Source organism: Accipiter gentilis, chromosome 6 (genome assembly GCF_929443795.1).
Source record: "Accipiter gentilis chromosome 6, bAccGen1.1, whole genome shotgun sequence".
NCBI lineage: Eukaryota > Metazoa > Chordata > Aves > Accipitriformes > Accipitridae > Astur > Astur gentilis.
The window spans coordinates 7,963,166-7,981,318 of NC_064885.1; the positions used below are offsets into that span (position 1 = coordinate 7,963,166).

An 18,153-nucleotide genomic window follows, 5' to 3' on the forward strand; every position below is an offset into this window, starting at 1 on the left:
TTGCCTGGTGAGTGTCCCCCTCACCCCATGGCCAGACACTGCTGGGTGTCCCCCACCCTTGGAGGTGGCACAGGGCCACCCTGGGTGACTGTGGGGTCCCACGCGGCCCTGAATGTCCTACGTGGGAGAAGGGGTGACACCGGGCAGCCGTGGCCAGGGCGAACACTGGCCGTTGCCCTGCTCTGCAGATACCCTCTGCCAGCATCGCTGTTTTAGGGTGAAAGAAGTAAAAAACAGGCAAAGAGTGCCTGGGTGGGCAGAGGGGCTCAGAGGGGCTGACGCAGGGCAAGGCAAGCGGCCGGGTGATAAGGGACCCGAGCCCTGTGGATGCCGAGCAGAGCCGGTCCCCCCCCTTCCCACTGCCACCCCCTCCCACCTGGCCTCGCCGACCAGCACACGGCCCCCACGGTCCCCCCAAAGCCAGCTGGGAGCCCCACTGTGGTTTGAAGCTCGGTGGAGCCCAGCTCCAGGCAGGTCCTCCCCATCACTCCTCCTGCAGCCTCGGTGGCTCTCGGGGGGCCAGGGAAGCCCCCCCCCCCCCGAGTGCTGCCCCCGCTCCTGTCTCTGCAGCTTTCGGCTCTTCCTGCAGGTCCCGAAGCCCCAAGAACAAACGGAAAGAGAAAAACAAAGAGCGCAAGAGGTGAGGAGCCGAGATGGCGGGGGGAGTGGGGCAATGTGCCCCCCCTATTTGCCCTCCCATGGCGGCTCAGCCTGCCCCTCGGCCCTCCGGCCACCCTCTCCGCAGGTCCCGCAGCGAGTCCCCGGCCTGGCGCTCGCACCGGCGCAGCTCCTGCAGCTCCCACAGCGCCTCGCTCTCCTCCGACGACAGCGGCTCCAAATCCCCTGGCAGGTAGGGACAGCCCGGGACCCCCGTCCCCACCGCCAGCAGCCCCCCCAGCTTCCATGATGGGGACCCTTGTGGGGTAGAGGGCAGGGAGGCAGGCGGCAGAGACGTCCCCGTGATGGGGACCCTTACGTGATGGAGGACAGGGAGGTGGGTGGCAGAGGTGTCCCCATGATGGGGACTCTTGGGGATGGAGGACAGGGAGGTGGGTGGCAGAGGTCTCCGTGGGATGGGGGCCCTCAGCGGGATGGAGGGGAGCAGGACGGTGCTGCAGCACCTCTGCGGGGGTTTGGGAACAGGGTGCCCAGACGGGGTATCAAATTTGAACTGGAGAAAGCACAAACCACCAATTTTCACCCCATTTCTTGCTTCGGCAAAGCCTGCCCCGCCATCTCAACCCGGGCTTGCAGCCAGCAGCTCTGCCGGTGCCAGGCGAAGGGCGATGCCGTCCTGGGTTCGGGGCAGGGGGGATGCCGGCGGCTCACGGTGCGGTGCCCCGCAGGCTAAGCCCCAAGCGCCGGCAGGACGGCCCCAAGGGCAGCAGCGCCCGTTCCAGCCGCAGCCCGTCCTCCCCCTCTCCCCGCCGCTCGGCCTCGCCGCACCAGAACGGGCACAAGGGCAGCGCCCAGAATGGCCGCCACAGCCACGGCGCCCCGCTTCCGGAGCCCTCGGATGTACGTAGGCTTTTCTTGGATCACCGTTCGCTTCCCTCCCCTCCTCCCTCCGCAGGACCCCCCCACCCTGGCTCTCCTCTCCCCTCCTTCCCCGCTCGCTCGGCTCCCCCCTTGCCCGGCTGGGGCACACGGGGGAGATGTGGGGTGCAAGGCTGCACCCCCTGCCCCCCCCCCCCGCCCCAGCACCCACCTTCCACTGGGTGCGCAGTCTCCCCGGTGGAGCCAGCCCGTCACCTTGGGGCAGGTATCGGGGCAGCCAACAGGTCATCCCTCCCCCAAAGCCACACATGGCTCTGCAGATGTCACCCCCCCCAGGGACGATGGCTTGGCAGGCCAGTGTCACCTGCCAGGGTCACCACCGCGCTCAGCACCTTCCTGGGAGTGGATTGAGCCCAGACAGCCAAGAAACGGGTAAAGCTGGAAAATTCTCAATTCCCTGCCAGCCCCAACCCTCCCCAGCACCCAGGTGCCAGCCCCAGCACTCAGGACCCCAGCACCCAGTCTGGGCCAGGGTAGGGTTTGGAAGGGGTTTGGTGCTGGGTGCTCATCTTTTAGGAACTCAAGGTCCCCGTGATGGGTGACGCTGGGGCTAAGTGTCCCCGGCTCTGCCTCGGCACCCCGGGGGTCCTGGTGAAGCTTGGCGGGCTGCTCCCACTCCGAGTGGGGCAAAGCCCTAACCCAGCAGGACCAGGGGCCCAGCCCCAGTTTAACCAGTGCCGGGGTGGCGAGGAGCCTGCTTCGCCTAACGGGGGGCTGGAGGCAGGGTTGAGTGAAGGCAGCGTGCTGGGGGACCCCCCTAATGGGGGGCACACAGGTCCCTGCTCGCCCCAGGGCACTTTATTCCCATGGGCGAGGTGCTGCGGGGATGCTCCCGGGCTGGCAGCACCCAATGTGACACCCCGACACCTGTGGGGCCAGGGACACCCCAGAAAACAGGGCCAGGAGCCCCCCCGCCCCCACATTCACATCCCCTTCGCCCTCCCCGGCTCCCCATCCCCAGCCCAGCACCCAGCACCCCCCCAGCAGCACCCAGCACCCTGCCCACCTCTCGGGGCACCTCTCTGCTTTCTTCTTTCCTGTGGTTTTGGCTGGGGTGGGGGGGGGTTCGGGTGCCGAGGAGCTGCCCACCGCCCACCCAGGCACCCGGCTCGCCCCGCTCTCCCCCTGCCCACCACCCCCAGCACCCAACATCGCCCAGACTGCCGAGCTCCCTTGGCTCCCTGGCACCAGCGGGACTTTTCTCCGACAACTTTCTCTCTCTTTCTCTCTCTCTCTCCTTTCTCTCTCTGGTTTCTATTTTTTATTTTTTTTTTCTTTTTAATCCCATCTGTGTTTTTCTTTAGCCTCCCATTTGAAAAAAACCCAAACGGTAATATACACTTCCATTTCTTGCTCAGCAGAAGCAGGGACGAGGGGGAGGGAAGGGCAATGAAACGTGCTTTTTTCCCCCGCCCCCTTGTTTTAGTTTCCTTTCTCATGATTTCTTTTCTTTTCCCTTGTGATGTACAGAAATGCAAACGATATATATCTCTCTTATTTCCCCCCTCCCCGTCGTCGTCGTGTTGTTCTAGAATTTTTTGCTTTTGTGTGTGTTAATGTGGAGAAGAGAAAAAAAAAAAAAAGCAGATGTGTTTTCTAAATATTTACAACCGCTGAACATTGTATTTCCATTTTCTATATTTTGAACAAGGAATTTAAAAGGGAAGAGAGCCAAGCAGCTCTACACCGCAAAGGTAGCAGGCTCGCTTCGATATCGTGGAGCGAATTGCCCTTTGCCACCTTGAATTGGCTACTGTCCCATCGCCTCAGCTGGCGGCCGGATCCTGCTGCCGGGGGGGTGGTTTTCCTCCACGGTGGCAGGATGAGGCCGTTGGGTGCTGGGTTATCCAACTCCCACCCCAAGCCAAGTACCCTGCGGCCATCCCGCACCCAAGCGCCCGCATCCTGTATCCTGGCAGGATGGGTGCTGAGCATCCTTGGTACCTTTTCCCCCCTCCCAGCCTCCTGCAGACCCCCCAAATGCTCCGGACTCAGCCCATTGCCTGGGTGAGCCGTGCCCCCCCCCCCCCCAGCACCCCCAGAGCCACTGGGAAGAAGGGGTGCCCCGGGGCGCTGCGTGGCGTTGCCTTCCCTTTTAAATACCCGCTCCCGTCTCCATCCATCCCTGCTACCTTCCCCAGCCTTCCTCCCGGGTCTCTCCTCGCCCACACGCAGCCTCCGGCCTCCTCTTTCTCTTCGGTTTTCTTTGGGCCAACACAACCCGACAACCCTCGCCGTGTCCCACCTCCATCCATCGCCTTTCCTGCATGTTATCCGGGACTTTGCCATGTTATATAGCGACTTTTTAAGACCAAAACGCAGCCGGGTTACAGACACCAGCCAGCAACCCCCCCGCGGCCACCCGCTCGGCGGCCAGCCACAGCCTTTCCATTTAAAAAAAGAAAAATTAAAAAAAAAAAAAAAAAAAAAGGCTAACGAGACCAATTTTAAAAATAATTTTAAAAATTCTAAGCAAAGCAAACGGGATTAGCCGAGGGGTCTGGATCGCCGTACTAAAGAGTCCTTGTCTTTTTCCCATTCTGCCCTCCAAATGTGGAGATTATTGTTTTCTTTTTTTATTATCGCATTCCTGTCACTGCCAATTGCAAAGGTAGGTATTTCGTCCACCTCTGCACGTTCACTTCTGCAGATGAGCCTGTTGAAAAGCACCGTAGCTTGATTTAATGTTATTTTCTCTTTCTTTCTGACTCTCTTTCTTTCTCACTCTCCTTCTCTCTCTCTCTTTCATTTTGTCTCTTTTTGGTGGCTATATATAATTTTTTTTTGATTTGTATGGTTTTCCCCAGTTAGCTGCAAAGCCATGCTCTTCTCTTACGTTCTTTATTTATATTTTTTTGCCCTGTCCACGTAATATTTTTTTCTTTCTTCCTCCCTTTTCTCTTCCCCGTCTCCTCGTGCTGTCGGTAGAATGCATTTCTGTGTCTTTCAGCCCTCTGAATTTGTGTTCGTTTCCATCCAGGGGCCGAGTACGGCTGCTCCATTTGAGTCCCCCCTTAGGGGCTGGGTAACGAAGGCGAACATAATTAGTGAGAAATAGGGGCAGTGGCCAGAGCCCACGGGTGGGAGCAGCAGCAGATCCTGGGCACAGGGGGTTTTGGGGTGGGTGGATGGGGTGAGAAATGAGAAACTGGGGGGAGATGCGTGGGTTTAGCCCCTCCTCAGGCCGTGGCGGGCAAAAAAAACAAACCCAACCCAGGGAAAATATTGGGGGGCTGTCACGGGGAAAGGTTGAAATCTTCCTCTGTGGAGAGAGGCAGCTCTGGGGCATCACGGTCCCCTCGGGGCAGGGGACGGCGTCCCAACCCCGGCCATCCCAGCCCCTCAAGCTCCCAGTGTGTGTTTTCCCTTTTGGGCTGGGCCTTTGCCGATTTGGATTTATTTGGGATGCTTTTCCTTTTGTTGCCTTCCTGCGCTGCCGGGCAGGAGACCGCTCTGCCCCCTCCCCAGGGTTTGGGTGGGAACCCCGCAGCGTGGCCGGCCAGCACTGAAATGCCACCCTGGGAAAGAGGAAATCCCTCTCTTTCTCTCTTCTTCTTCCTCTTCTTCTTCTTCCTCTCTGCTTTTATTTTTCCCTGCCCAGATGCTGGCTCAGCTGCCTCCCCACCCCTTCCAGGGCTGCTGCATCCCCTTGGAGGGGGTCCCTGGCCCCCAGCGCTTGCAGGGCAGCTTGTGCCATGGGCAGGGCTGGCCATCGCCGCCAGCCTCCTCCCTCGCTGGAGTGACGGCAACAGAAACGGATTGTTAAAGCAAACCCCCAAATCCCCCCCGGTTTGGCTCCAGCTTGCTGGTCTGCGGCTGGAGGGCTTGGTTTATCCGTGGGGACAAGGAGGCGATGGGGGACATGCCACCGGTGGGGTGCGGAGCGGCTTGTGCAACTCCGCCGCCTCGGGATGCTCGGGGACGCGGTGGCCTCGCGTCCCTTTTGCAGCATCTTCGTGGTGGTCCCCAGGCTCCCACCCTGGCGCCTTGCCCGCTTCTCTTTTGGGGAAGAAAAGCGGCGTTTAGGACACAGCGAGGCGGGTGGAGAAAAACCTCGTCTTCAAGGATTAACCAACCAGGCATGTTTGGGGCAAGGGGCTGGCAGGGAATCGGGGTCACTGGCCCCCAGCTTAGCCCCAGGCGCGGTGACACAATCCCGGCAGCACCCCAGTCCCCCCGGACCCTGGTTAGATCCCCTTGGCCAGGCTCGGCTCTGCCCCACGCAGGATTTACCCCTCCAGGGATGCTCAGGGACCCAGCACCGGACTGTGGCTAGGAGAAAGAGACCCCCAAAGCCCCCCCGAGCCGGCATTTGCCGTCTCAGTAAGGGCCAGCGGTGCAGGAGCCATTTCCACTCATCTTTTTGGTCAAGAGGTGTTTGCAAAGATGGGGAAAAAAAACCCAGGCAGTGGCTGCGGCTTGGAGGAGCTCAGATATTTGGGAGCCGCTGCGTGCTGGACCCCGGGGCCGGGCAAACAGCCCCCCAGCTCTTGGCCAGAGCCCGGCACGGGGCCTCGGCCGCGGCGGTGGCCCAGGGTTTCCCTCCCCTGTAGGAGAAGTGAGTTGGTTTGTTTTATTTCTCCTCTCTCTGGCTCTGTCTCTGTCTCTCCTCCTTCTCTCGCTCTTTCTTTCTCTCTTGCATTTTTGTGAATCTAATGATGCACTTATATTGCCCCGCTTTTCCCTTCTCTTCATACCTTACCTACTAAAGGAGGAAATGCCACTTTTTTGGTAAGTGGATGTTAACCAAGAGGGACTTAAAAAAAAAAAAAAAAAAAAAAAAAAAAGCATATAATGGAAAAAAAAAAAAAAAGGAAGCAGAAAGCAAAGTCTGTGTTGAGTGCTGATGAGGACTTAGCAGTTCCCTGCAGAGTCACAGCTAACAGCTCAATGCGTGTCCCAGGAAGAGCTCAGAGACATTCGTTTATCTCAGTAACGAGGACATTTGTGAAGTTTTGCTTTGGTTTTTTTTAATTTTATTTTATTTGAGTTGGATGGTTTTTCTTCTTTCTTTTTTGGTTTCCTTTTGCCTTCTCGCCCCTGGCCCCCCGCCCCCTGCCTTGCCCTCCATTGTTGCTCTGTGCCGTCCTCCTCGTTTCTTGATTTGTTTTAAGCCGAAAGCCGTACTATCTATAAAAACTACACATATCTGAACATATATCTCTCTATATATGTGCATGCCTCTGTGTGAGCAGCCCCCCCCCCATCACCTCCAGCCCTCTTTGGTTCGACCCCTTCCCCTCGGCTCAGTCTGATTTACTCTCCCCCACCTCCGCACCTTCCCTCCTCTCATCTTTTCTTTTTCCCCCCATTTTCCTCCCTTCGTTTGGGTTTTACCCCCCCTTTTCCCTTCCCCTTTCTTGGTCGGGGCGGGCGGGCGCCGGGGTTTGCTTTATCCCCAGGTGTTTTCGGGGGGGGTTTGTTTCTTTCCCTTCGAGCTCTCCCTCCCCGACGACTTGGGGGTTTCTTGGATTTTTTTTTTTTTTTTCTTTGCTCCCATCCCACCCCTTCCTTTGGGTTTTTTTACATTTGATTTTAATTATTTTTTTTGGCGTTTTGCATGCGGAGGTTTGCATGACCCACGTTGTTGAGGGCGAGAGGAAGGTGCAGAGTAGCGTCTGTGTAGCCTGCCTTATGCGATGTGCGTTGACGTTGTGAACCGCGTCCCCGGCTCGGTGCCCCCCGTTAAAATCCCCTTTCTCCTTCTTTCTTCTCTTCTTCCCCCCCTCTCCGCCTTTCCCCCTTTCTCTCTCTCTCTCTCTCTTTCTCTCCCCCCTTGCCAGAGGCCGGCCTCGGCGTCCCCCTCTCCGCGGGCTCACGGCAGGACGGAGCCGCCGTCCCCCCGCACCCGGGGGGGCCGACACGGTGCCCGTAGCCCCCGGTCGCCCACGCCGGAGCGGCCCAAGCACGGTCACCGGCATCGCTCCCGCAGCGCCTCGCCGCCGCCCCGCCATCGCGGCCAGAGCAAGGGTCGGCCCCCGGCCCCCCGGGACCCCCCACCGCCGCCGCTCAGCCCCGCCGGCTACAGCAGCGACTCGGAGGGCTCGGCGGGCTCCCACCCCTACCACCCGCCGCTCGGCCCCGACAGGAATCACGGCACCCACGCCAAGAAGTAAGGGGGTCCCCGGGATGGGGTCCTGCCATCCCTGCCGGGACATGGGAGCTGGTCTCTGATATTTGGGGTGCAGCCCCATGCGGGCACTCTGGTTCCATCCGGGCAAAGCTCTAGGGACCAGGGTGGGGTTGGGATGCTCAAGGCATGGGGATGGGGACGGGGACGGGGATGGGGACACGGAGGTGGGGACGGGGATGGGGACACGGAGTTGGGGACGGGGAAGAGCCGCAGTGGGTCAATGCCAGCGCGCTGCGGGAAAAGTCGTCCCTGCGAGGGATTACCCCAGCACGAAGGGCAGTGCCTGGATGGCTGCGTGGGATTACAGCATCCCGCAGGGTGTAGGATCCCAAGCGGGTGAGCGTCCCGTGCTTTATAATCAGGGACGCAGCCCAGCCAAAAATCGGGGTCACGTAGGTGCGCCCGCTGCTCACCCTGCCCGGCCGCGGTGGGTGAGGTGCGAGGAGGTGCTGGGGTCTGCCTTCACAGGGTGAAGGAGAGGCACCACCGGGGTCGGCCCAACAGCAGCTCGGAGTCGTCGGCCAAGCATTCCCGGCACGCCTCGGAGCGGAGGAAGAGCCCGTCGCCCAGCCCCGGCCAGCGCAGCAGCTCCTGGAGCTCCAGCGGCTCCCTCTCCAAGTCCCGCTCCCGATCTCGGGAGAAGAGAGTGGGACGCAGCCGGTCCCGCTCACCCTCACCAAAAAAACCTGCCAGCAGGTCAGCCCCCCGGGGACTTCGGCGTGGGGGGCACGGGTACCCGCAATGGGCTCAGAAAGCATCCATGGCTCAGGGTGGTCCCAGTTGCCCCGGGGCTCGGGAAGGGGCTTACAGGTCGTTGCTGGCCCTGGTGGCACTGGAAATGCCAGCCCCAGGTGGGGGGGTGTCACTCCCATGGGGGGCTGCTGTGCAGGGGCTGTCCCTGCATCCCACCCGGGACCCCGGCCCACGCCCCTGACGCTTCTCCTCCTCCTCACGGCGTAGAGAGAAGGACAACGAGCCCCGAACACGCCACGGTGACCCCGATCCCACCCGTGCCCGGCGCCGCTCCAGGAGCTACTCCCCCATCAGGAAGAGGAGACGCGACTCCCCCAGCTTCATGGAGCCCAGGAGGATCACGAGGTGGGTCCCGGCACACGGCAAAGCCTCTGCCACGGCCAAGGGCTGAGCTCTGCTGCCAGCCAGCCCTGATGGACGGACGGGTGGATGGATGGGCGGATGGACGGACAAATGGATGAGGAGCTCTGGGGACGGATAGATAACCCTGAGGATGACCATCTGGGTGAATCAGCTGGCCCAGACAGATGGATAACCAGACTGCCCCCAATATTACAACCTTCCGATCTCTTCCCATTTGGAGGCATGAAAACAGGAATTCATTTTAATCTGCGTGTGCATATTCCAGCAAGACATACGGCCACAAGCATGTCTCTCCCTTGCCCTCCAAAAGCCGGTTTCTCCTCCTTGAGATCCTATTGACTCAGGATCCCGGGCTGTAAGACAGGCAATATTTAGTGCCAGACGAAACACTGTGTGCATATATAGTACCTCGTTAGCATGCAGCACTGGCGGCGGTACCGGTGACGAGCTGAGATTACCTCGTTCCTGACCTATTTGTCTCTCCTGCTATCAGCTGGGCGATCGGGCTGTGGGGCGGAGGGGCTGGATTTTCAGAAATCGGCTCTGGCTCCCTTGTGCGAGGGTTTTGATTTTGCCTGGGCTGGGCTGAAGTTGTAAGGAGGAAGAACGGGAGAAATACTGCTCAGCCGGTGGGTTAGAGCTCCCTGCAGCCCTCCCCCATGGATGCCCTGTAAAGCACATGGGCTGGGAAAGCTGCTCCTAGCCCAGAGGAAGGTTTCCCAGCCCAGGTACCACTGGCTGGTTTCGCATCCCTCCCGCTCCGTCCCCGAGCTGAGTTTTGCTGGGATGTCCCCAGGAAGGTCAGAGGGCTCGGCCGGAGGACGCAGCCTGTGGTCCCTGCGGGGACCGTCCCCCCCATCCCTGTCACCCATCCCTGGGATGGATGGGGACGGCAGACCCAGCTCTGCTTGGGGTTCAGGAGGAGCAGAGCTGTTTCTGCAAGGCTTGGAGGATGCTGCAGGGAGGGGGCAGCCAGGGCAACACCCCCAGCCCCCCTCACCTGCCCCGTAGCCCAGTCAGAAGCCCCAGGGCTTTTCCTTGCCCTCCTGCCCTCTTCCCGGTCTCCGTCACCCCCCGCCACCCTGGGGTCCGGCACCGCGTGGTCCTGCCTCAGTGATGCCAACTTCTCCTTTTCCATTTCATCCCAAGGTCCCTCTCGGAGAGCATCGCCGCCAGCCTGGCTCCCAGGGTAACCTCTACCCTTCCTCTTCCTCCTCTTCCTCCTCTTCTTCCTCCCGGACCCTTCTGTGTCTCCGCACACCCTAGGTTGCCCTCGGCACCCAGCGGCCTCCGGGCCGTGCCTGTGTCTCTCTTCGGTCCCGCTAACACCGGGCCGGGAGAAGGGGCCAAGGGGTCGGCTCCTGCACCGGCTCCAGACGTCGCTGCCCCCCCGTGTCCCCCCATCCCCACTGCCCCCATGCTCCCCACGTCCCTCCTCATCCTCAGGCGCCGGCGGGCCGCAGCTCGCCTCCCGCTAATCCCGAACGTCTCTTTTTCAGCAGCTTTCAATCTTTGGTGTCTGGGAAACACAAAAGCCACATTAACCTGCTCACTTTCTGCCCTCGCCGCTGCCTAATCCAGGACTAACACCCTGCGGGGGGGGGGGGAGGCCGGGGAGGAGGAAGGGGATGGAGGGTGGCCGCATCCTGACACCCTGCAGCCGGTCTGAGCCTGGCTGCCCCACGGGGATGCTCGGCCGTGCCGGGGATCCAGTGCCGGCCCGTCTCCCCGAGCTTTCGCCGGGGGCCTGACTCAGTTTCCCTTTTCTATTTGCAGCGCTCGCAAGCGTCCCATCCCCTACTACCGCCCCAGCCCCTCGTCCTCCAGCTCGCTGAGCACCTACTCCTACAGCCGCAGCCGCAGCCGCAGCTATGACAGCTACAGCACCAGCCGCAGCCGCAGCCGGACTCGCAGCCCCCCCAGCCGCTCCCGCAGCCCCAGCCGCAGCCCCAGCTACAACAGCCGCAGCAGCTCGGAAAGCGCCGGCTTCTGAGCCCCCCCGGCACTCGGCCACAGCCCCCCCCCCGCCATCCCGGCTGTGCCCCCACCCCGATGCCACCTGTGCATCCTCCTGAGGGACGGGGACCACCGGGGAGGTGGAAAAAAGCCAGGGGCTGCTAAGGATGGACCTCGCGGGGGGGGGCTGAAAAACTCAAATGGGTCCTTGCATCGCCCTGGGAGGGGGCGATTCGCCCCCCTTTCCTCCCAGCCCGGGGTGTTTTGGGGGTCGGGATGGGGTAGGGGGAGGCTATCTTCTTATTTCTGCGAGCGCCAGGGTGGGGCGGGATGGGGGGGTGAGCACAGAGCGAGGGAACAAATTGCTCAGCAGAGACCTTGGGGCGAGCAGGCTGGGGACCCCCCCAGGAGCCCCCTGTGCATTTTTGCGTTGGTTTGACTTTTTTTTTAGCACAAGCGTATCCTTGGGGGGGTGGGGGGGGCAGGAGGGGGCTTCTCCAACCCAGGCTCAGCTGGAGGACTTGATGCCAGCCAGAGGCGAGGCCCAGCTTTCCCCCGGCAGAGAAATCACCGTGTCCCCACGGTGTCCCAGGTGACAGGGGCACCGCAAACCGTTTTGGGCTCCCCCCCGCCCCGACCCAAGCACACCCCGAGCCATGGATGAACAAAGGCCGGCAACACCCGCAAGTCTCTTCCCGAGCAGGGACGCCTGGGGGGGCCACCCCTGTGCGTTAACGCTGCTCATCCCGGCTCAGGAGCCGGCCCTGGCACCCATCCATCTCACCCAGTTTTGGGGGGGACCATGCCATCACCCCCCAGGAGGAGGCAGCTGCAGGGCTGAGGTCTGGACTGGGGATTTTCCACCCTCAGGGCCGCATCCAGCCATCCTCCGGCTTCGGCATGTCGTACCCCACCTTTGGGCTCACAGCCCCCGGCCACCTCCTGCTCTGGGGCCGAGCGGCGGCTTTTTAAACTTAATTACAGAAAGAGAGAGGCAGGAGAGTCCCGGGCTTTGCCGGCAGCCCCGCTTTTGCAGGACTTTGCTGATTTTCCAAAAAAAAAGCCCCCCCCCCCGCCACTGCGGGTGCTGAGGACGGTCCTGCCCCCCCCGGGGCGGTTGGTGTTTAATCCTTGCGGGCCCCGTATTTTCCGGCCGGCTGGAGCAGGACGATGGGGATGAGCCTCCCTGGGTGGGAGAGCAGCTGCCCGGATTAACCCGCTGCCCCTGGATGAAAAGCCGGGCTTTGGCAGTCCCGCTTGACACTGGTTTCCAGCTAGCCGGGATTGGGAGGCGGGGGGGGGGATCCTTTGGACTCCAGCTCGGCTGGTAATGCGACGGCCTCGTTAGCCGACAGCCTGATGAACCGGAGGTCCTGGGAGGGCGGAGATGTGAACGGCGGGGCACTCCAGGTTCGTCTCCCAAACCCGGCACGTCGAGGAACCAGGCTCAGCCGTGGGCTGAGGATTCACCAGCCTTTGGAGAAACATCTCCGGGAGCTGGGCCGTGCCGAGTGCCAGCCCCTCGGTATCCCACCCACCGCCTGCTCTGCTGGCAAAGCCACCGGTCGCTCTCGGCGGTGCCCGGACAAGCAGAGCTATTAGAAATGGGGTGAACAGGTAAGGAGGGGACACGCCGGTGGCTCGCCATGGCTCAGCTTGTCCCCACGTGTCAGCCCCGGGCACGGCGGCAGCTCTGGATGTGACCATGGCGGGAGGAGGAGACGAAGGGTCCTGCTCCCCCTGAGCCTGGGGAGATGAAGGGCATGAATGCCCCCAGCATCCCTACGAACCCCAGAGCCACACGCTCCAAAAAACATCCCACCCCTCTCCGTCCGCTGCCGCAGCAGCCCCCCCATCACCCCGCGGGGAAGCTCAGACCGGCCATGGGAGCCCCAAGACCCTGCTGGGAGAGCGGACCTGAAAACATCCGAATTCAAGCCGCCGGCGATGGGTTATTTTGCCAGCGGCCGCAGCCCCCAGCCCTGCAGCCCCCCAGGGCCGCGGCGCCTGAAAGCCCGAGACCCGACTGCAGCGCCGGCGCGGACAAGCCAGCACATCAGGGAAAATTTCCAGTCTTCCTCTTTTACAGCCTCTGTCTCCTGCCGCGGAGGGAGCTAACTGGAACAAATACTCTGTAGAAATACTTCAGTATTTTCCTCTCGCGCGTGCGCTCTCTCTTTTTTTCTGGGTTGTGAGTACAGCTGTAGATTCAGTGAGCTGGTTCAATTATAATAAAATATACAGTATATATTGTAAATGACTCTGCTGGGCACGGAGCGGTTTCTTCGGGGTGGGGAGGGCAGCACGGCAGGATGAACCTGCTCCCTCCCTGCGGGCTTGGTCTGGTCCAGCTGCCCGCGGACCCATCCTCCTGTGCCCCCCTGCCCTCCGTCTCCAGCCACGGCTCGCTCTTCCCCGTGCATTGGCCTCTGGTTCCGTGCAGAGCAGCGCTGGGCACCAGTGGTGGGTCTGATCCCCCAGAGCATCCTGCTACAGGGTGAGGGCAAACCCTCTCAGGAGGCCCCGCCGCTGGGGCGGAGGTCTTCCCTTGTGTCCCTCCCAGCTCCCTGCAGCCCTTCTGGCTCCCTGCATCCTTGCCTGCATCCCTCCCATTTGCCTCCAACCCTCCCATCCCTCCCTGCATCCCTCCCTGCATCCTTCTCTGCATCCCTCCCTGCATCCCTCCCATCCCTCCCTGCACACTTCTCTGCATCCCTCCCATCCCTCCCTGCATCCTTCTCTGCATCCCTCCCTGCATCCCTCCCATCCCTCCCTGCACCCTTCTCTGCATCCCTCCCATCCCTCCCTGCATCCCTCCCTGCATCCTTCTCTGCATCCCTCCCTGCATCCCTCCCATCCCTCCCTGCACACTTCTCTGCATCCCTCCCATCCCTCCCTGCATCCCTCTCTGCATCCCTCCCTGCATCCCTCCCATCCCTCCCTGCACACTTCTCTGCATCCCTCCCATCCCTCCCTGCATCCCTCCCTGCATCCTTCTCTGCATCCCTCCCTGCATCCCTCCCATCCCTCCCTGCACACTTCTCTGCATCCCTCCCTGCATCCCTCCCTGCATCCTTCTCTGCATCCCTCCCTGCATCCCTCCCATCCCTCCCTGCATCCTTCTCTGCATCCCTCCCATTTGCCTGCAACCCTCCCATTCCTCCCTGCACCCTTCTCTGCATCCCTCCCTGCATCCCTCCCATCCCTCCCAGCATCCTCCTCTGCATCCCTCCCTGCATTCCTGCCCGCATCCCTCCCATTTCCCCGCATCCCTCCTTGCCTCCCCGCCTGCATCTCTCCACTCCCTCCCTGCATCCCTCCCCTCAGCCTTCCCATTTCCCCACATCCCTCCCATCCCTACCCGTCCGCAGTCCCCGCAGCGCCTCAGTCCCCCCCGCCCCGGCTCCCGTCCAGCCTGCGCCAGCCCCCGCAGGATGCGGCCCCGCACGGCTCAGCTGCCGTCAGCTGGTTCAGAGACAACGCTGGGCTCTGCCCCAGACAAAGGGGTTTGGCAGGGTGCTGGCAGGGTGCTGGCACCCACTGCAGCCATAGGTGAGGGGGACACCCTTCAAATCCCGTGCTGTGGCATCCCCCCTCCCTGCGCCCCGTGGGGAGGGCTCCCTGGGTCCACACATCCCTGCACTGAGCGCGTCAGGTCTCAGCTACGGCCTGGCTCCTTGCGCTGGTCACACACTTCTTTAAAGCAAAGCAGCCAGAGCTCGGCCCCGGGAGGGACATCCCACTGCGGTGCCTCTGCCCGCCCCCCCAAAAACTGGCTGGTCCCCCTCCACAGGGCTGGGGGGGCAGAGGGGGGGCATGGGACAGAGGCGATGGGGTCCCAGGGGCTGCCAGGCTGAGAAAAACAGCCCTTCCCCTGGATGGGGGTCCTGGAGTTTGGCCCCAAATGAGAATTCCTTCCCATGTGCCAGGAGGGTGTCACTGGAGAGACAGGTTTGGACGTGAGGGCAAAGGACTAAGGGAAGGAGCCACCCGCTCCCAACCCAAAAGGGTGGCTGCCCCCTCCAGCCCACCCTGGCCCCCATGAGGTCCCATCAGCCCCCATCAGGTCCTGTAAGCCCCCATCAAACCCTACTGGTCCCATCAGCCTCCATCAGCCCCGCGGACCCCAAGGACCCCCCACCCCCAGGGGCTGGAGCAGTTTCACCCCAACTTGGTGCTGGGGGTTCTCTGCCACGAGGTCGAGCCCCGTGGCTGCAGGGGGGGGGGGGGCTGGGGGGGCTCTAGAAGCTTCTGGCTGGTGGGTGACGCAGCGGCTGTCGGACTCCTCCACTGACTCATCGCCCCCGAGGCGCTGGCCCAGCCCCAGCCCCCTCCCCACGCCGCTGAGGGGCTGCGCAACCCTGGCATGGTTTTACGGGCAAGATGGGATGGTTTTACGGGCAAGAAATGCAGGCAGGCGGGGGCGAGGCCGGGAGCAGCTCCAAGGGCCATCCGTCACTCCCAACCAGCCAAACCTCCCACGGCGAGAGGCAGACGGACGTTTTCCTGGCAGGGGGGACCCGGGGGGTGCTGCCAGCCCCGTTCCCGTGCCACGAACCCGGTGCGGCTGCGCGCGGCCGCCCCGGCCCCGGGAAAGTTTCTCGTCCCTTCCCTGGGCCCTGCCGTGATTTCCATTAATAGCCAGCTGAGCCGCCCGGCTAAAAATAACCACCGGCCCTCTTCATAAGTCGCCGTTGGCCGCCCCCCCCGGCAGCCCCCACGAACCATGGCCGAACGCCGCGTCCCCTTCACCTTCCTGCGCAGCCCCAGCTGGGACCCCTTCCGCGACTGGTACCATGGCAGCCGCCTCTTCGATCAGTCCTTCGGGATGCCCCATATCCCTGAGGATTGGTACAAGTGGCCGAGCGGCAGCGCCTGGCCGGGATATTTTCGACTGCTGCCCCGGGAAAGCGCGTTGCTGCCGGCCCCCGGCTCGCCCTACGGGCAGGCGCTGAGCCGCCAGCTCAGCAGCGGCATCTCCGAGATCCGTCAGACCGCCGACAGCTGGAAGGTCACCTTGGACGTCAACCACTTCGCACCCGAGGAGCTGGTGGTCAAAACCAAGGATAATGTCGTGGAGATTACTGGTGGGTGCTGGGGATGGGGATGGGGATGGGGATGGGGGGGGTCTCCCCCCGCTCCAAGTGCCAGGCTGGGGCAGCTGCACCGGCGCTTGCTGCGGGGAAAAAAGGGTGGAAAGGCAAAGCAGAGTGGAATAAGTGACGGGAAGCAAGGGAAGAAAAAGCAAAGGGAGGCGATGGAAGGGACAGGATGGGAGGAGAGGAGAGGAAAGGAAAAAGGGAAGGGGAAAATCCAGGCAAAGAGGAAGGCCCAGCATTACAAGCTCAGGCTCGGGGTGCACTCATGCTGCAGAGACCCCCCCAGCCCCATATATTGACCCCTCGCTGCTGTCCCAGCCGGGACATGGGGAGGGACCCCCCAGCTGTGAGCCACAGAGGGACCTGGGGGTGTCACGAGTGTCGCAGCCCCCCTGTGCCCCCCCCCAGGCTCCCTGGGCAGCTCAGCCAGGGACACCGTGACAAAGCCCAGACCCTGTGGCGCAAGGCCAGCGGCGTGCTTCGTGCCTGGCGAGGGGGGCGTCCGCACGGGGTGGGGGCAATTCCCCAGCCAGCAGGATTCAGGGGTGCAGCCCCAGGGAGAGGCGGGTGCTCAGTCTCCAGCCCCGGGCTGTGGGGCCAAAATGAGGGCTGTGGGGCCAAAATGAGGGCTATGGGGCCAGCCGGTGGCGGTTGGGTCGCCTTGGCCACCGCCAGTTCCTGGTACGGCACTTTGCTCCCCTTGAATTTGGGGGATGCTCCCGGAGGGGCCCCGCTGCCCCTGGTGCCCCCCACCCCCAGTTGCTCCAGGCTGATACTAAGGCAAAGAAAACCAGGACAGGCAGGATCAGCCCCACTGGGGATGTGGGGGGCCGGGGCAGGGATGGGTGCACCCCGGGCACGGAAACCTTCCCAGCTCACTGCCCACCCAGCCGGCCCCTTCCAACCATCCCGTATTTTTTTTTCTTCCAGGCAAACACGAGGAGAAGCAGGATGAACACGGCTTCATCTCCAGGTGCTTCACCCGAAAATACACGTAAGTACCAGGGAGAAGGGGAGATGGGATCCTGGCAGCCCCCCGATGTCTTTGGGGACCTCTGCCCACCCACTCAGCCCCTCCAGTGCCCACTGGCCAAACTGGGGATGCCGCTCACCCAAACTGGGAGTGGGAGGAAGCAGAAATTTGGGGCCGAGCGTCTGTCACCGGTCACGGCATCGCACCCGCTGCGGTGCAGGGTGGGGTGGTGGGTGCATGGGGCGGTGGGTGCCGCAGCCTTGACCGCCCCCCTCTCCCCCAACAGCCTCCCCCCTGGCGTCGAAGCCACGGCCGTGCGGTCCTCGCTGTCCCCCGATGGCATGCTCACGGTGGAGGCCCCCCTGCCCAAACCGGCCATCCAGTCTGCCGAAATCACCATCCCCGTCACCGTCGAGAGCCAAGCCAAGGAGCCGGCCAAGAAGTAGGAGGTGGCAGCGAGGATGAGGAAGAAGAGAAACCGCCACCGCCCCCCTGCATCCTCACACCCACTCCTGCTTGCAGCCCCCTTTTTATTGTCTATTTTATACTCGCCTGGTCACCGAGTGCCTTGAATAAATGTGAAGGAACCGATAGAATCAGCTGGAATAAAAAGTGGTAAAAGAAAGCTGTCCCCATGCCCTGTGTCTGTCCTCCAGGAGCCCCGGCAGCACCAGCGCACCGCGGCTGTGCCACGCCGGCTGGGAACCGCACCGCGGGCACCGGCTCCTTGCTCCGGCAGGGCTGGACCAGAGCACTGGGACGGGACTGCCTGGGGCCGGCGTGGCCAGCGGGAGGGCCACCAAGCCCTGCTCCACAGCCTGGGGTCAGCATCCCAGGTCTTTGTATCCTGGGCTCAACATTCCAAGTCTCCCTGTCCTGGGTATTCCACATCCCAGGTCTCCTACATCTCATTTCTCCAAATCCTGGCCTCCAGCATCCTGTCTTCACATTCCAGGCCTCCAAAATGTCTGGTCTCCACATGCCACGTCTCCAACATCCCAGGCTCAGCATCCCAGTTTTCCACATCCTGGGTCGTTGACATCCCAGGTCTCCAGAATTCTGGGTCTCAACACCTCAGATCTCCTACATCTCAAGTCTCAACACCCCAGGTCTCCAACATCCCATGTGCCTGACATGCCTGGTCTCCAAAATTCTGGGTCTCCCACATCGCGAGTCGCAGTATCCGGGGTCTCCGACATCCCAGGTCTCTAAAATCCCAGATCTCAGCACTCTGGGCCTCACCATCCCCGCTCTCCAAAATTCTGGCTCTCAACATCCCAGATCTGAACATTTTGGGTCTCAGCACCCCAGTGTCACCA

General features: G+C 62.1%; 2 protein-coding genes across 2 annotated transcripts in view; both read left to right on the forward strand.

Annotated features, from left to right (window-relative positions):
* Positions 1–13,019, forward strand: part of SRRM3 (serine/arginine repetitive matrix 3) — a 30,528-nt gene extending 17,509 nt beyond the window's left edge. The window contains exons 9-15 of the mRNA XM_049802374.1: positions 590–640; positions 746–850; positions 1,347–1,518; positions 7,341–7,669; positions 8,159–8,386; positions 8,651–8,788; positions 10,583–13,019. Of these exons, the coding sequence (XP_049658331.1) occupies positions 590–640; positions 746–850; positions 1,347–1,518; positions 7,341–7,669; positions 8,159–8,386; positions 8,651–8,788; positions 10,583–10,799 (1,240 nt within the window). The 3' untranslated portion in view covers positions 10,800–13,019. The remainder of the gene's footprint in view (positions 1–589; positions 641–745; positions 851–1,346; positions 1,519–7,340; positions 7,670–8,158; positions 8,387–8,650; positions 8,789–10,582) is intronic.
* A 2,286-nt stretch (positions 13,020–15,305) lies between these two features.
* On the forward strand, positions 15,306–17,459 carry HSPB1 (heat shock protein family B (small) member 1). Its single transcript, XM_049802376.1, has 3 exons — positions 15,306–15,849; positions 16,792–16,855; positions 17,121–17,459. The coding sequence occupies exons 1-3, from the start codon at positions 15,489–15,491 to the stop codon at positions 17,278–17,280; spliced, it is 585 nt and encodes a 194-aa protein (XP_049658333.1). The 5' UTR covers positions 15,306–15,488; the 3' UTR covers positions 17,281–17,459.
* The last annotated feature ends 694 nt before the right edge of the window (positions 17,460–18,153 follow it).